The sequence below is a fragment of the Embiotoca jacksoni genome, unplaced genomic scaffold (genome assembly GCF_022577435.1).
Source record: "Embiotoca jacksoni isolate LCO1_2020_lvr unplaced genomic scaffold, fEmbJac1.0.p SCAF_10, whole genome shotgun sequence".
Classification (NCBI taxonomy): domain Eukaryota; kingdom Metazoa; phylum Chordata; class Actinopteri; family Embiotocidae; genus Embiotoca; species Embiotoca jacksoni.
In genome coordinates this window covers 5,402,196-5,418,572 of record NW_027185230.1, presented here as the reverse complement: position 1 = coordinate 5,418,572, position 16,377 = coordinate 5,402,196, and the positions used below count along the sequence as shown (strand labels likewise).

General features: G+C 40.8%; 1 protein-coding gene across 1 annotated transcript in view; it reads left to right on the top strand.

Annotated features, from left to right (window-relative positions):
• Positions 1–16,377, top strand: part of LOC138206037 (ephrin type-A receptor 5) — a 70,294-nt gene that overhangs the window by 20,065 nt on the left and 33,852 nt on the right. The window contains exons 4-5 of the mRNA XM_069162488.1: positions 11,410–11,565; positions 11,672–12,010. Of these exons, the coding sequence (XP_069018589.1) occupies positions 11,410–11,565; positions 11,672–12,010 (495 nt within the window). The remainder of the gene's footprint in view (positions 1–11,409; positions 11,566–11,671; positions 12,011–16,377) is intronic.

Here is a 16,377-nt window from a genome sequence, read left to right as displayed (position 1 = left end):
TAATGTAATTGTCTGTGACTGTGTGAGATGTATAGATGCATGTACAACTTTAGCTTGGATAATTGGTGCTCGCCTACAGTAGTCAGCCCAGTGAGGCTCAAAGGGAAGGGGGGTTCTCGATTCCTGGGTAGATGAATGGCTGGATGGACAGACAGAACGATGGGAGGAGTACAGAGACGAGAAGTGAAGGCAAAACAAGGGGACACAAGATAAATTGAAGATTTCACACCACAGGGTGTGAGGGCAGAGAGATGGATGAGTGTTGTTTCAGGGGTGATGGCGATGGAGGGAGTATAACGGAGCATAGAAGTGGGCAGATGGATGAAGAGAGAGATGAGAAGGAAGGGGCGGGGTGGTGATGGAGTTCAGCTTTGCAGATGTGACTGAATGAATACTTGACAGAATGTGGGAATAATGGCTGACTGGAATGTCAGAAGAATGTATGAATTATGGGTTTGCTGAATAAGAGCAGAATGAGGAGACTGGTAGCCTGGTTTTGAGGGGCATATTGTCAGGATATGACAGTGCAAACTAGGTTATTTATATACTTATATTAGGTGAAAACTTTATTTTTTTTGTATCATATCTGTACCACCTGGTATTTCTCAGTAGTTTAGAATGAAGGTAGCTTGTAATCTGGCTTCAACATTTAGTCAACAAAATGTCTAACAATAGTGAAAGAAATAACAGTATCCTTTACTCCAAGATTCAAATACATTTGAGCATTCCTAAACCTAAACATGTTCAACTTACAGTCACACAAAACATGTAACAACATCGAATCATCATGGTTGAAAAGATGCAACCAGAAAGTTGTTATTTTTTTGTTTTTTAACAAATTAATATCAAAATTATTTAAGATAAATTTTCTTTTGGTCATGAATTCAGCTTTGAGCTATAACCAGGACACCTGAAAAGCCTGATCACAACTGCATGTTCATGTAAACCAGGGGTCTCCTACATTTTTTTCCTCTGATAGCTACTTTGACAAAATGAAAGTCTCACTGTAACATTTATTCACTTAGCTGAACTCCTGAAGCAGCTCTTTGAAAAAAATAAAAAATTCAGTTTTACCTGCCATTTCTGGAATAAAATAAAGGCTAAATAAATAGTTTAAATGATATATTCAAGGTTTAATTGAAAAAGAGTTCCTTGAATGATGGAATATTAAGCAGATGAGCAGAGTGAAATGTTGTAGCGATTGTAAAGGAGGTAAATCGCATACTGAAATGATGGATTAAGGATTTAAGGGCTGGATTCAGTGTTGAAAAGAAGTAACAAGGGCTGACCAGAATGTTGGAACGACAGGATAAGAGCTGAGTGCCGTGTTTTGAAGATGAGAAAAAAAAGAGAGGGGGAAAGGAATCCTAGCACTGACAGCTTAGAGATGTTCAGATTCAGGCTGTGCTGAATTCACGTGACAAAAGAAGAAAAAAAGAGACTTGGAGGTACAATATGGCCAGCCAAGTCGGGGGAGAGATAAGGGAAGTTGGGGTAGGCAGAGGAGAGAGAAGGAAGACAGCAGATAAGGAATCCTAATGAAACAAGGACGACTCTTGGTATCATCAATTAAAAGAATTACTTGGAGTAAAAAAAACTTCCTCTCACTGGAAGAATAGTAAAACCATGGAGAATTTTGTTCGGGGATAGTCGTCAAAAGTGTGTCATGGGCAGAGCTGGATTTCCCCTGACGATACTTTGTTTCAGCGCCAGGGCTCCCCTGACGTTCCTCAGTGTTTGCCTGCCTGTCAGACGTCACTGCAGCATATGTCAAACTCGATCTGGTCACAGCGGCGATGCTGCCATCAGAAACTGTCTCACTAGCATCGAAATGTGAGGAAGCTTTCTGCCTTCTGCCTCTAGGGAATCATGGGATAGCGAACGAGCGGCTCATACTTGCAGTGTTGGGCTTGCAGTGCTGATGATGCTGTGACAAGGGTATTACATTTGCTTGCATAACACAGAGATGCACATGATCGTGGCAGCATCTGTCATTTCAATAGGATTACCATCATGTGCTGATAAGGATCTGAGTTCTAACACCACCTTCCTGCGGGTGTTTTATTTATTCCGTTTCTTTTATTTTGTAAGTTATCTCATTCGTTTTTCATTTCATGTCACGTCATACCACATATTTGTCCACTCTCACATTTAATTTACAAGACGTGAGCTGTGCTCCAAATGGCATACTTGCGTACTGGCAATATTTTGAGTGCATAAGTGCATGGAAACTTGCAGTGCCCTACAAGTAGAGGAATGGTGCACTCAAAACGCTGCAAAATTTTTTGTGTGAAACGCTGGAATCTTTCCACACTCAACCTTGGCAAATCTTGGCAACACAGCAGAAAGGAAATGGCCACCGAAGTCATTTCAAATTAAGGCATCTTGGGAAGCTGCGGGAGTTGGGGAACGCCATACAAAAATATGTTTTCTTCACTAAGTACCCCCATACTGCTGTTGGACAGAAGTCATCAGTCCATTTACTGTGTGTTAAAAAGAGGGCACGAAAACACGTTCAATTCTGGGAAAAATAGTTAAAGCCGGCCAATAAGCTGACAGGTGATGCATTCAAATGCTACGTTTATTTCCTGTAAGTGCAGAACGGTATGGTGCGATTTGAGACAACATTACCCTGTCAAAATCCAAGTACTACACAAGTCAGTGTACTAACATGTTGTTAGTATACAACGAGAAGTACATCATTTGAAACAGACACTCTTTAAAACCAAAAGAACTCACAACATTATATCTGCAATACATTAGACTGCGCTCACTCTATCATGCTTACCATGTACTACTGTATATCCTCAAAGACGAGGAGAAACTTTTATTGCAAACTCATCCTTTTATTTCTAAAAAAGGGCTTTTTTTTTATCTAGTCGCTAAGAAGAGGAAACATTAAACACATTCATTCTATTTTCTGTGGCATGGATGCAACACATTGAACGAATTAACATTTAATTTTTTTATTCTGATTTAATTATCATCTGCGTAAATTAGAATCAGTGTAAGATAAATAACAGCATTTATGGTTGCAAAATGTTGATCGGAGCTCACTGGACCTGATAAACGCACTGACAGTAGTATTGAGATACTTCCTCGCCTGTAAAATGTATCATTAGAGTTAAAGAGTATTCAGTTACCCTTACAAAAATAGGAGTTTTGTCCTCCCTCGGTATGTTGAATGATTCGGTATGTTTCAACCAAACTCTCCTCCTGCATCTTTCTCTTTTTCACTCCTCCATCTTTCTTTCTCCACTCCCTCTTCCCATCACCCCATCATCTCAAAGTGATGATGCTGTCATGACAACTAAAGTGCTTCCTGAGTGCTTGTTGGGTAAACTGACTTTCCCAGAAGTGCTTCCTCCCTTTTACCCTTCCCCCCCGTTAGCATGCATACACATCCACGTGTGTTTCTATACTTGTGAGGATGTTCATTGACACCGTGTATTGCCTGACCCCTGACCCCGAGCTATAAGCAACATAAGATGCATAACCCCATTAAATGCCCTAACATACAAAGACATTAGGTATTCACCTAAAACAAACACCTTGTTGAAGAAATAGGACAGCCACAATGTCCTCACAAAGCTATAAGTACAAGAGCGCGCACACACACACATAGACACACGTTCTTGCAGTTGGTGAAATATTAATAAAATGCTTCATTCAGCAGAGCCAGCTTCTTTCCATGAAAGCCTGGTTGTCTCCAGAGTCCCAGTCAGTGGTGGCGCAGGACTAGTTAGACTGGTAGTTACGGACATCTCTAATGCATTTAGGTCAGGTGATTATTAAGTCTTGGGTGTCCACCTTGAAACTGTGGTGATTGAATAGATCTTCTGTGTGTAAATCATCCATGTTTTAGAATTTGTAGCTTCTTTGAAACAACATAATTATCTGCGGTCATGGCCACAACACTGTGTTCTATCCGAATCCGATTTATTGCCCAAGCATGTGAACATACAAGGATGTTTTTTTTTTTTTTATCTCTCACGATGAAGTTACACACTAAAACAGCAGATATACAGCAGAACAAGAACAACAAAGTCAAATTAATTTTATATGTATTTCCCTCAAACTACACTGAACATATTGTATTAAATTCCTTCTGTCTTCACTACATTTATTTTATGAGCCTGGACAGATAAATCCATGTAAACTGCAACTTAACTGGTTTGACGAGTCGAGGCATACAACCAGGCTGTAACTCTATTTAACCATTCTTTTAGCAACTTCTTTATTTTACAAAGAGCCTGTATTTTTATTTTTTTTTGGTGGCCTATACATTTACAAATGCAAACTTTAACATTTACAGACTTGATTTCTGGAAAATGTTTGATATTTGCAGCCACAGTATGTAGAGGAATGCAATTTTCATCTTAAATTGTTGGGCCATTGATGGAGACAAATTTTGGGTCTTGTCAACTAAGTGCTGAAATGGTTACATAATGTGCAGTCTGGTGTCATGGGTGGTTCGATTATTTGTTCTGGTCAGTATAACTTGGCATTTGAGTTATCATTATTGTATATTTCCAGTGTTTAATCTTCATCTCTGGACTTTCACTAGGCCAATAAAGTGTTTTTTTTTGTTGAAAAGCTACTGTGACCTGCTTGACCTCTTGGTTCCTGATTGTGAGAATAAAAGGGTGCTGAACAATGACCTCCTCTGACAGGAAAACCCCATTGACTTGATTGTATATTATTATGGTATTATCACCTGTCTTTGTTTGCGTTCACACAGAGACATGCACAAATATGAGCATGCATTGGCGCACACATAAGCACAGGCATGCGCACAAGCACAGTAACACAACAGCAATAATACATGAAGGTATGAAATCCTAATGCATGCACACACAAACAGGCACACTCACACCCGTTGTGTTTATGTTTCTTAGGCCAGTGGTTAGCTGTGGGACAAATACAGGAACAGGATATTTACTGCGTTTCCTCGGCTGGTTTATTAGTTCACAATAGTATCGGCTAACAATATAGGCGTTGCATTGAAATCCGGCTTGGCCATTTTTTTTGTTTACTTCTATGTCAATCCCACAGACTTTGTGCACAGTTGGAAGAGTGACAGGAAAGATGGAAATATAAGTGGATGTCACATGCAGCAAATACGTGATTGTGCAGTTCTCTTTGACATTCATTGCTGGAAGAAAAAAGAAAACAGGATTTCTACTCCACTAAATGTCAGACTTAAAATGTTTGTTTTTACACTACGGTGCATTTAGTTGCAATTTTAGTTTTAGAACCACATTCAATCTCAATCATAGTGTCAAAACAACCAGAAAAAATATTATTTTTTTACCCACAGTCTGTCACTGTTAAATAACAAACATTAGACAAGCAATGTCAAACCCTGTGCAATAACACTACACCAGGTGTTAGGTGTAACACAATAGGCGTTGTATGTCTATGTATATGTGTGTGTGTGTGTTTTTAGCCGTATATAAGACTATTTATGTTTTTTATTTATATTTATTTAAATTTTTGTGTTTGTACTTTGAAAGAGTAAGTTACAACCTGAGTCAACTTCTTTGTTTATGTAAACATACCGAGCCAATAAAGCTGATTCTGATATAAAACTGGACATAGCTTCCGAGGCCATTGCAAAAACTCCTAAAGGTGCAATACCACTGAGGGCCACTAGGGGTTGGCTTCATAGACTTTTATACTACTTATATAATGAAATAAAAAGTCAATAATGATATTTTCAAAAGTCATTATGGTGTTATTTGCTAATGTCACTCATTATTAGTTTCCCGGCGGTCCTTCTGAAAATAATCCCATCAATAACTAGATATTAGCCCTCAAAAAACAGTATATTTGGGGGCGTTTCTGTTTGATTGACAGGACTGTGGTGCAGTCAGGTCTCCGAGCATTGTGTCTTCAGAGATCGAGTCAGATCCATTGCTCACTCTTCACCAGATCATCCAAATATGGCCACTTCTGGCGGCCAAAATACCGAACTCGAGGCTTCAGTCTAACAAACCAATAGGTGATGGTTACAGTTCATTGCCGCTGGCTCTCAACCTATAATGGGTTCTTAATAAGTAATGTATTACTATTGATTGGACGAACAGTATATAAAATAGCTTAAACTAGCTCCCCTTCAAGCAGCTACGACATTAAAATACACTACGTGATTATATATTAATGCCTGTACTGTTACTTTTTCAGAATGTATTCTTATAATGAGATCCATACTGCGTCTATGCCCATATAAATGAATTGAAATCCCGTGTTGATACACAGTATGTGGTCCTTAACTTTAACTTCTGTTTTATACCCCCTTCCCCCTCTCAGTGTACCGTTCTACCTCCGCCTTAATCGCGTACTCTCTCTAATCCTGCAAAACGACAGCCAGTCATATAAATCAACATGTTTACAGTGAAATGTTTCCAATTAAAGGGGACGTTTGTTAAGAAGCATCAACGGACACCGCTGGATCCTTAATTGCCTGGGATGCCAGTGTGTGATGCATATTAATTACGTATTAACCTCATGCTCAAAAGACGCGCACACACACACACAAACGCATAGAGACACATTAGTGTGTATTGCATATTAATTACCTATTACCCTTTGTGCTGTGCATTAAGAGCTGCGTGGCATCAGAAAGACAGCTTGCCCAAGGGCAACACACACACATGCACACACGCGCATGCACACACGCACATGCACACACACGCTCGCACGCACACACGTCTATTCAGGTTGCATTCACAATGAGGAATGAGCCATTTCAGTCAGCCAGCCATAACCATAACTAATCTCACCACAGTGAGGCTGTCTGTACTGTATGTGTTCAGGTATAAGTATGTATTTGTGAGTGTGAGTGTGAGTGTTTTTGTGTGTTTTTGTGTGTGTGCGTGCGTGCGTGCGTGCGTGCGTGTGTGTGTGTGTGTCCCTTAAAGACAGTTCAAGAATTAAAGCACCTCATCCTGATTTACGAGCTTGCCTGTCCTTGAATCTCAAGACATTTCATTGTGAGACATCAGAAAGAAGAGATGGTTAAATTAAATAAAGAAATAGTGATTAATTCAAGATAACTAAAATAAAAATAGATCTGTTTTTCAAGCAATAAACACAATTTAAGTGAGCTAGGGTTTTTAACAATCATGATTTGTTTGTTGACAATTAATTCTGAGCATTTCATGACACTATTCTAGTATAATCGTTGTAGTTTAATAATACCCTTGATAATATTCATACAACTTGAGAATATGAGTCATTTCTGGGCATTGAACATTGGAACATATTTATACAAAATGATTGGGGTCAGCTCAAGTAATCGAGACGAGTCTGTATAATTGTGACAGGCCCTTTTTGCAAAAGTACAAATATAAGTCACCAAAATGTAATTAAAAAAAACAAAAAAAACTGTATACTAACTCGTTTCTTCAAGTCCCTGCATGTGCATAGCAGTGTTTGCCACACATAGACCTTACTTAGGCAGGCCATCCAGATATATAAGCAACTGCTCAAGTATATTTGGCGACCCATTTTAACATTTGTTTGATGTTTTTATCCAACTGGGAAAATTACACCATCACTGATCGATTAACTAGTGAACAAGATCTCCTTATTCTACTCCTAACATACCTATTTGTTCTGCTACTGCGAGAAGCGAGACGTTTTGGGTTGATGTTTGTCCATTATATACATTTTGTTGGCTTTTATTATGATTACAGTAACATAACGAGTTGCTTGTCATCAAATTGAGTAATGTTATGTTCACTTTGCCACACAGAGTAGAGAAAAACTGCCGCGACCGTATGACAGTAAAACGCAGCACTGGGCTGAAATGAAACAGGTGCTCATAAATTACGTAAATAAGATAAATACACATTTTCCCTGGACTAAAAATAAAAGCCCCCCTTTCAAGTTTTTAGCATTTCATTTACGGCTCAGCTTTATAGATTTTAACCTGGTGTTGTGCTTTCTTCGGGGGGAAAAGGGGTCCCAGTGGAGGGGAAACACTGAGTTTGTATTGATAGCCAGCAAGTGAGGCATTTCGGGGGAAATGGTTAATTGTACTGTCTACCAAGAGTCTAGATGTGAGGCGTTTGGGCGCATCTATAAATCGTAGTTACCAGAAATAACTTATCGCGCTCTCGAATACATGAGTCTTTGCATGCCCATCACACACATCACACCATCCACCCCCACAACCTGTGAGATACACTTGCGTTGTACTTCCTAAGTTCTTCATTTGAAATGAACACTTTCATTTGTAATAAACCACTAAGTCCCATATAAGTAATCGAGTTGCCATTTAAATGACATTTTGACAACTTGTATTTGCGCTCCTGTCCCGACAGCTCCACCACCTAAAGGCTGCCCTCCAGCCTTAGATTCTCCTCCATGTCCTAAGTTACTTTGCGTGGCATTTTAATCGCTTTATCCCAGTTTGAGCCTGCAGCCCGCTTCCCTGACCTTCATGTTCCCCTTTTGCCTCCAAAGCCTTAGACACATAATCAAGTAAAGACAGTTAAATTGCTGCACGATGTAACTATGGAGTCATTTGTACCCGTGCTGCCATGTCAAGCCAAACAATACATGCGTGTACTTAATTTCCGCACGTGTGCGTCGTTTGTTTTCCTGTAGAGCATGGATAATCTATTTACCCTGAATGGAAATGAGCCAGAATTAATGATAACAAATACCTTAACATCTACTATGTTGCTGCCTATTAGTCAGCTTGAAAAGGGTGTTTTTAAAGTGGCATGCAATGGATTTGTTTTCCTCACACCAATTTGCACATTTTAATTGCAAATGTTTATATCATTCTTGTAATCATTTGCAACTTCCAGGGGAAATACATCCCCATGCATTATTTTCATTTAATCGGAGAACATCATCTCAACTTTGACACCATATTATCTGCAAATATCAGATGCAAATGTCTCTGGCTGGATGGATGTCTCTGTCTATTTTACATTCAAAATATTTTCATCTAACAAATGCAAATTTTGTTCAAGTTTAGTTCATGTGTTTTATTCACAAAGAGTGTTGTAAACCTTTACCAGGAAGAATCCTTGATCATACAGTGAACATTATCTCGTAATAATCCCACTGTTTGTGGAATAAACAGAAAAACTTGAGTGGTTATTCTTTGGGGGGTGCAACATTGAGACACCAGGTGGTGAGAGCTTACCAAAAGTAAAAGCATACTAATCAATACATAAAATTAATCAGAGTTATACCGTATCTGAATAGAGTATCTCAAATTATCAAGGAGTGTTTTTTTTTTTTTATATTCATCCACACTTGTTTTTTTTTTGCTGCTTTTCCTCGACCCTAGTTCCCTCAGTCATGTGTATCTGTATGTGTGAAATGAGCTGCCACCCCATTTTTATTGATTTGGCCGTGAGGGTTTGGAGGATGAAGTCAAGGAGAGCTAGAGACCAGACAATAGCAATAAATCTATACACAACCATAACTGTGTGTGTGTGTGTGTGTGTGTGTGTGTGTGTGTGTGTGTGTGTGTGTGTGTGTGTGTGTGTGTGTGCGTGCGTGCGTGCGTGCGTGCGTGCGTGCGTGTGTGTGTGTGCGTGCGTGTCAACAGGCTGACAAAACATTGGGTGTGTCCTACTGCCCTGAATGCTGCACCCACATGCAGAGGGTGATATGGTACTACATTATAGGGTGAAATAATTCAATTAAAATTGAATTCAAACAAAATTTGTTGTGAGTGTGTATAACCATCAGTGCTGCAGTGTTTGACTCCTTTTTTTACATGCTAACACAATAACGAAGCAAAAACAGATCTTAAAAATGTGAGTAAAATGAACCCTAAAAGTGTGCATTAGGGATTGAGCATAACTGATGTCATCAGCTGTGTTGCTATGTGTCCTTTCAGAAGTAGGACACCATCACAAATACCTTAAAAGCAATGTCACTGATAATGAAAGAACGTGTGGCATAGTCCAAAAAAATGGCAAACACATTTTATGAAAGGTTTGCTCGTGTTGTGCGTGTTGTGCGTGTTGTGCGTGTGAAGCAGAGGTGAGACTCGGAGTGATCCGGGGCAGAGGGAGAATTTTTCAGGCCTAATGTTCCATGACAACAGACCAAGGTTCCGTCAAGGTGAATCAGAGCCACCGCCGCCTAATGACTGAAACACACACGCACAAGCCATCCCACCACTCCTCCTTTGTCTCTTCCTCTCTCCTTTCCTCCCTCTTCCCGCCTCGTAAACTTGTCTTTTCTCCTCCCATCATTCCCTGTTCCCATCTTATCGCCCTTTTCACCGTACACTGTCTTGTTCCTCCTCTCCGAGTCTTTGTCCTCCTCTCCTCTTACCTGAAGTTTAATTATGTAGTTGCTAATCACAGCTGCAGTCTGAGGGGTCTTCACGACAGCTGCAACAAGAAGCAATCTGAGAAAACAACAGATCAAAGGACAAACATGAAAGAAATATGTCTCTTTAGTCCCTCACCTCTTCTCCCCTGTCCTTCTAAATGAAACAGAAATTGTAATTGGCCACAAAACATCTATGGACACAGTTTTCCTATGAAACTTCCTACTCTATTCCATGTTTGTGTTTGTATCCGTGCGGATGAAGCGGCTAAATCAGGAAGAAAATGATGCTATGATAAGTCAGCGATCGGTTGGCTTGGGGGTGCAGCCATGGCGACATAGATTGCTGATGTATTCCTGCGTGTTAACATTCCCAGTGCATCACCCCCCTGTCTACCTGCTCCACTTAAATCAGCCGTCTCAGTGTGTGTGTGTGTGTGTGTGTGTGTGTGTGTGTGTGTGTGTGTGTGTGTGTGTGTGTGTGTGTGTGTGTGTTGTGTGTGAGGAAGAGAGATTCTGCCTTTTTCTGTGCTTGTTGTATTTGCTTGTGTATGCAGCACATATGGGAGCAAGATTGCGCAGCAGATGCAAGCGCAAACTCTTAATCAGGTGCTGGTTATAAATCACTGAACTGAAGACGATGAAAAGGAGGAACAGCCCACGAAAAGGAACAAACGACACCTTTTGGTTCGAGACAATGAAACATGAAGAAGAGAACGAGGTTGTGCGGGTTGAATGAAAACAAATAATCCCTGGAGGGATTTAAGAAAAAAGGAAGGAAAACTAAAAAAAATTCAACAAATGCTTCTTTTAATTTCAACTCTGAAGCGTTCTTCCATCTCTGACTAAAGGAACCTCAAAACAACCACAACCACCCAGGGAATTTTTTTCTACCACTGTGACACTGACCTTTTTTTTTTTTTTTTTTTTTTTCCCCCAAAGAAAATAACCATACTGTTCTGCTTTTTCTCTACCTCTCTCCCCATGACCCCCTTCCCTTTCCTATTTGTACGTCTCCTCTTATCATCTCATCTCTTCTTTTATCCACCTCCAAACACCCCCACGGCATCATCGTCTCTCCCCTTCCCTGTCTTTCAGTCTGCAAAGTGGGGTTTTACCGCTCGCTACTGGAGTCTCTGGCCTGCAGTAAATGTCCACCTCACAGTGTGGCCCGGCAGATAGGAGCCACCGCTTGCAGCTGTGAAGATGGCTACTACAAGATCGACTCTGACCCTCCAAACATGGCCTGCACACGTGAGGATATAATACTCATATTTCTGATTTCATAGCACATTTTTGGGGGTTCATCAAGATGTTATTGTGTGATATGACTGGATGTATCTGTTTCTCTGTCTCCCAGGCCCTCCCTCCGCTCCACGTAACGCCATTTCTAACGTCAACGAGACCAGCGTCTTTTTGGAGTGGTCCATCCCCATGGAGATGGGCGGCAGGAAGGATGTGCGCTACAACATCCTCTGCAGGCGTGTCTTGCCGGATGGACGGGGCCTGGAGGAGTGCGGCCCCAACGTGCGCTTCCTGCCGCGCCGCCTCGGCCTGTCCAACACGTCGGTGATGGTGGCGGACCTGCAGTCGCACACCAACTACAGCTTCCTGCTGGAGGCTGTCAACGGGGTGTCCGAGCTGGCCAAAGATCACGCCAAGCAGTATGTGTCGCTTAATGTGACAACCAATCAGGCAGGTACGTTGCGCCAGATCCGTCACATCCGTCAATACTTTTTCTTTTTTATTTGCCAATCACAGCCTTCCCGTGAGCTGCCACATTTTTTTCCCCCTCCAGTATTCAAGCTGATTCTGAATTTCCCAACAAAAATCATTTTCTTCTTATTGAAGCTGCCACGGAGCAACTCGCATGTTGGATTCGAAGCACAAATATGTGGGTTTGATAACAAAGACACCAGATGATCAAATTATCACAGTATTTTTCCAACAAATCTATCGCTGTGTTAATTTTTGCTCGTTTGCCATCCCTGCAGTGAATGAGACATCATTGCACAGTGGAAAGCCTCCTCGGGTTTTGCTTTTTGCATCCAGATATGTTGTCGAAAAAGCAGCTTGGCCGCTTCAATTAGGCAGCACATTTCATCAGCAAGATTTTCAGGAATCTGTGGCATAATGAAAGCATTTCATTTGCAGACTGTGTTGGCTGTGTCTTGTGTGGCAGCAGGTGTTATTCTGCATGCCTATCAACAGTGATGAATCTGACTGATGACATGCAAGTTTACATCTTAATTTCAGGTTGGGAGGTGCTATTTGTGATTTAAAAAGGAAAACTTAAGGTCGTATGATATTTAGCACCTGTAGCTGCTGGGCATCTGTGATGCCGGAGCATCTTATGCTATAAACTTTATAGTATAAACGGTGCTTAAGCACGGCACTAAACGTGCCACTTAAAGTGGTCAAACATAAAGAAATTGGACAATGAAAGAGTCCAGTTCCTCTCCATAGCCGTAAATACTGGTTGCTTTGTTAGCTTCCCTTTAAACGAAGATTAGAATTCATATCTGCTGTGGGAACCCATTTTCCTGTTTACAGGAGGCGTGTGCTTTTGTAGTTTATTTGATTTGCTTGTAATGAAACGGGTAGCACACAGCATGATGAAATGAGGAAAATATGAGATCAATGCTCCCCAAGGCTTCCATTTGGAGGGGAGGTAAGAGGGGAGAAAAAAAAAGCAGTGTTGAAGGGATGCGTTTGTCCCATTTTTGTTGAACAGATGGTTCATTGGCACTCAAAGAATAGCAGGTGGTTGTAGCAGTAGTAATAGGACAGGTAGTGTGTTTAGGAGTCAGACAGACCGACAGACAGACAGACAGACAGAGAGAGAGAGAGAGAGAGAGAGAGAGAGAGAGGCAGATGGTTGTCCGACACTCGAAATGACTGACAGACTTCTAACTGTGTTGTCACCGCGGCTGTCAGCAGACTGAGTGGATTACAGCAGACTACACAACTCAAATTATGTTTGTTGAAGTTGTGGCTGGATTAAAGTTAGCCAGTCACTGGACCAAGTGGAGATTAGGGATTATGTTAGATTACACATGGCTGGCAGATTCACAGGCGTATATAAAGTGCCGCTCTTTGGCGTGGAAGCATGGAAGTGGTACACGCTGCCGTAGATGTGGGCGTGCTTTTATTTTACCTTTGAACTACAGGGTTCAGAGTTCTCAATGGCTCCGAGAAGGAAGTGCACAGAAATACAGCAGCCCTTGCCTAAATTTCTCCTCGTCTACTAGTTGTCATCAGCTCAAGCCAATAGTCGACGAATTGTCGCATCTTTATGACATTAATTCTGTTTAAATTATAACTTCCAGGGCTGACAAAGAATGCAATAAGTAACGCTGCTACCATTCTACATCATTGCAGACAGATACAAAACTCTAATAATGAGCATTTACAATACAACTTTTAGTGCAGCACGAAGCGAGCCGCGTGTAAACGACAACGTTGATGGAAAAAGTGTTAATAATTTAGAATGAGTCTGAACAACCAGCAAGGAGACCCAACATTTAGTTAATTCATTTCAACACAGTATATTGTATCTTAGTCGAATAGCCTCTGTGTCTGGTCTCCTAATAGATTATTGGCAGTCAGCAGGACCTGCACCCCTCCGTCTGTGTGAGAGAGTGATAGTGACAGGAAGAGAGGGAAGGTGCAGGCAATTCAGAAAGGCTACAGCACAAAGCCTATAGCACGCAATGTGTTATATCTCCACAACCGTGGCTGCTAACTGTGGTACTGTCTCATATCTAATAACTAGCCTTTACTGTCCGGAGCAACTCTGCAGTAATGAGGAGAGGCAGAGACGCAATAATCTGTATTTCCTTTTTTAAGGCAGCGAGCCTTAGAAAAGGAAATACAAATTCTTGCGAAACAAATGTTTCGTTAAGTTATTTACAAGGCGATTACTGCGACTGGATGACCAATGAAACCTCAGCCCAACGTAGAATTCAAGAAGTCAGATGATTCAGTAAAAGACAGTAAATAATAAAAAGGAAAAAAGTAATCAATAGAAGAAAAAACAATGTTGGATAAAAATCAAGTGTAAAACCGTGCAATCGCTACATTTCAAGTGTGGCTTTCATCAACACTTTTTGGTTCTGTCTCTACAGACCATGAAGATAAAGATTTGAATCACCAAGTTTTTTTTCCTGCATTTGCAAAACAAACAGTAAAATGAAGAGACACACAAGCTCCATCTATTCCTAATCATTTCAATTATTTATTGTACCTCTCTGTCACAGTGCTTCTGAAGATGCTGGATGAAAACTGGTTGATATAAACTGCAGATCCAAAATCCCACAAAACATGAGACAGACAGATAGATTGATGTTACCTTACAATCCAGTGATGACCCAAAAAGCAGCTGTGTTTATACAAAAGAGATGATGGTGCTGCATACAAACTGGGCTCTGAATAATGCATTTTGGTTTGATTAATAATTGCATATTTCAGCAGCATGTTTACAGTTAGAGAGGCGACTGCATCCAATACTAGCTCCACCACCATCAGAGTACCGAAGTAGTTAAAGCTCATCATTGTAACTGCTTGTTGTCATTGTGCTCGTCTAACATACAGACACAACAGTGTGTGTTACCTGCAGCAGCCATGGCTAAGCAGATCTGAGTGACTTCTGGACTTCTTCTGAGCTACTTTTCTCAGATTTAGGAGCTGCTTTTAGCCCAAATAATATTTTGAGAATCCCTCTTCAGACAAACAATCAGTTGTCCTAAAGTTACGACTGTCTTGTTTTTTAGTAATTTCTCCAAATTTACTCAGATGTAAGATACTTTTAACCTCAGGATGTTTTTGTGAACACAAATGCCTTTTTCATGCATTACAGACCAACTACGGTTTGTGGGATGTCAAGTGAGCACTTCAATCACTGGAGGTCTTTGTGTCAAGTGACTTACCAAAGTTATCACGGCAATCAGTTCAACAATAATCCGACAGCAATAATTGTAATGAGCAGTTATTACACTCTGATCTGTCACAGATGTAATTACCCAGTGAAGACCTTGACCGGCACTGAAAGCCAACTCTGTTTGGCCTTTCGTGTTTTTGCCTGTGTGCGACCACGGCTTTGACTACTTTTGCGGGTAAAAAGGCACAAAAAAAAACAGAAGACAAAAAACAAGATACCGAGACAAAACTACTGAGGTGGGGAGGCAACAGGGAGACTCAGCCAGACAGAGACAAAGAGAGAGAGAGAACAGGAGGGGGGGGGGGGTCGGAGGATCTGCCGTTTGATGTGTGGGAAGTGTCACACACGATAAGGGATCCGTGAAATAGGTGATTTTGCAGTGTCCCTGTGAAGCCCTGATGAATAATAAAGTGTTGGTGCTCGTGAGGAGGAGATCAGGAGAGGTGAAAGGCAGGAGAGAAGGAGGAGAGAGAAGGACAGAACAGGGTAGCGAGACAGAGGGGGACAAACAGTGGAGGACGGATGGTGGCGATAAAGAAAGAAAAGATGACATTAATTTTTGAAAAAACAAAATGACAGGAGGGAAAAGTGGGAGCAAAGAGGAAAGAAGTAAAGAGTGAAAAATGAGAGGCTGGACATGAACTGCTTGTACACATTCAAAAACACTAAGAGCTCTGGTGCAGCTTAACTGTTTTTAAAAGGCAAGTCATGTCTTCTGCACTGCTTTGATGTTGCCGTTCACACCAATATAGTTTTGATAAGTCTGCAAGCACGCAACCGCTATGAAGCAGAAGAAATTAATTCTAAAAGAGAAAAGTAAATCTGTAAATTGACTGAAGAACTATCCCTGCAACACAGTTCAGTTTTCTAAGTGAATATTTTTTTCATGCACTGTGAATGAAACTGTGACTGTTTTAGTGGCAGTAATAAATATATTATTCATTTTACATAAAAAGAAAATCAGGAAGGAAAAATGACGGAAAGGAAGCTTTGGAATCAAATTGGCTTTTAATGGTCGATATTCTGCAGGTCAGCTCAGCTTTAATAGGTCATTATATCAGGTTGTGTGTTCACGTTGTTCACAGTGCGCCACACTAAATGCTCCTGTACATTGTTTTTTGCTGTTG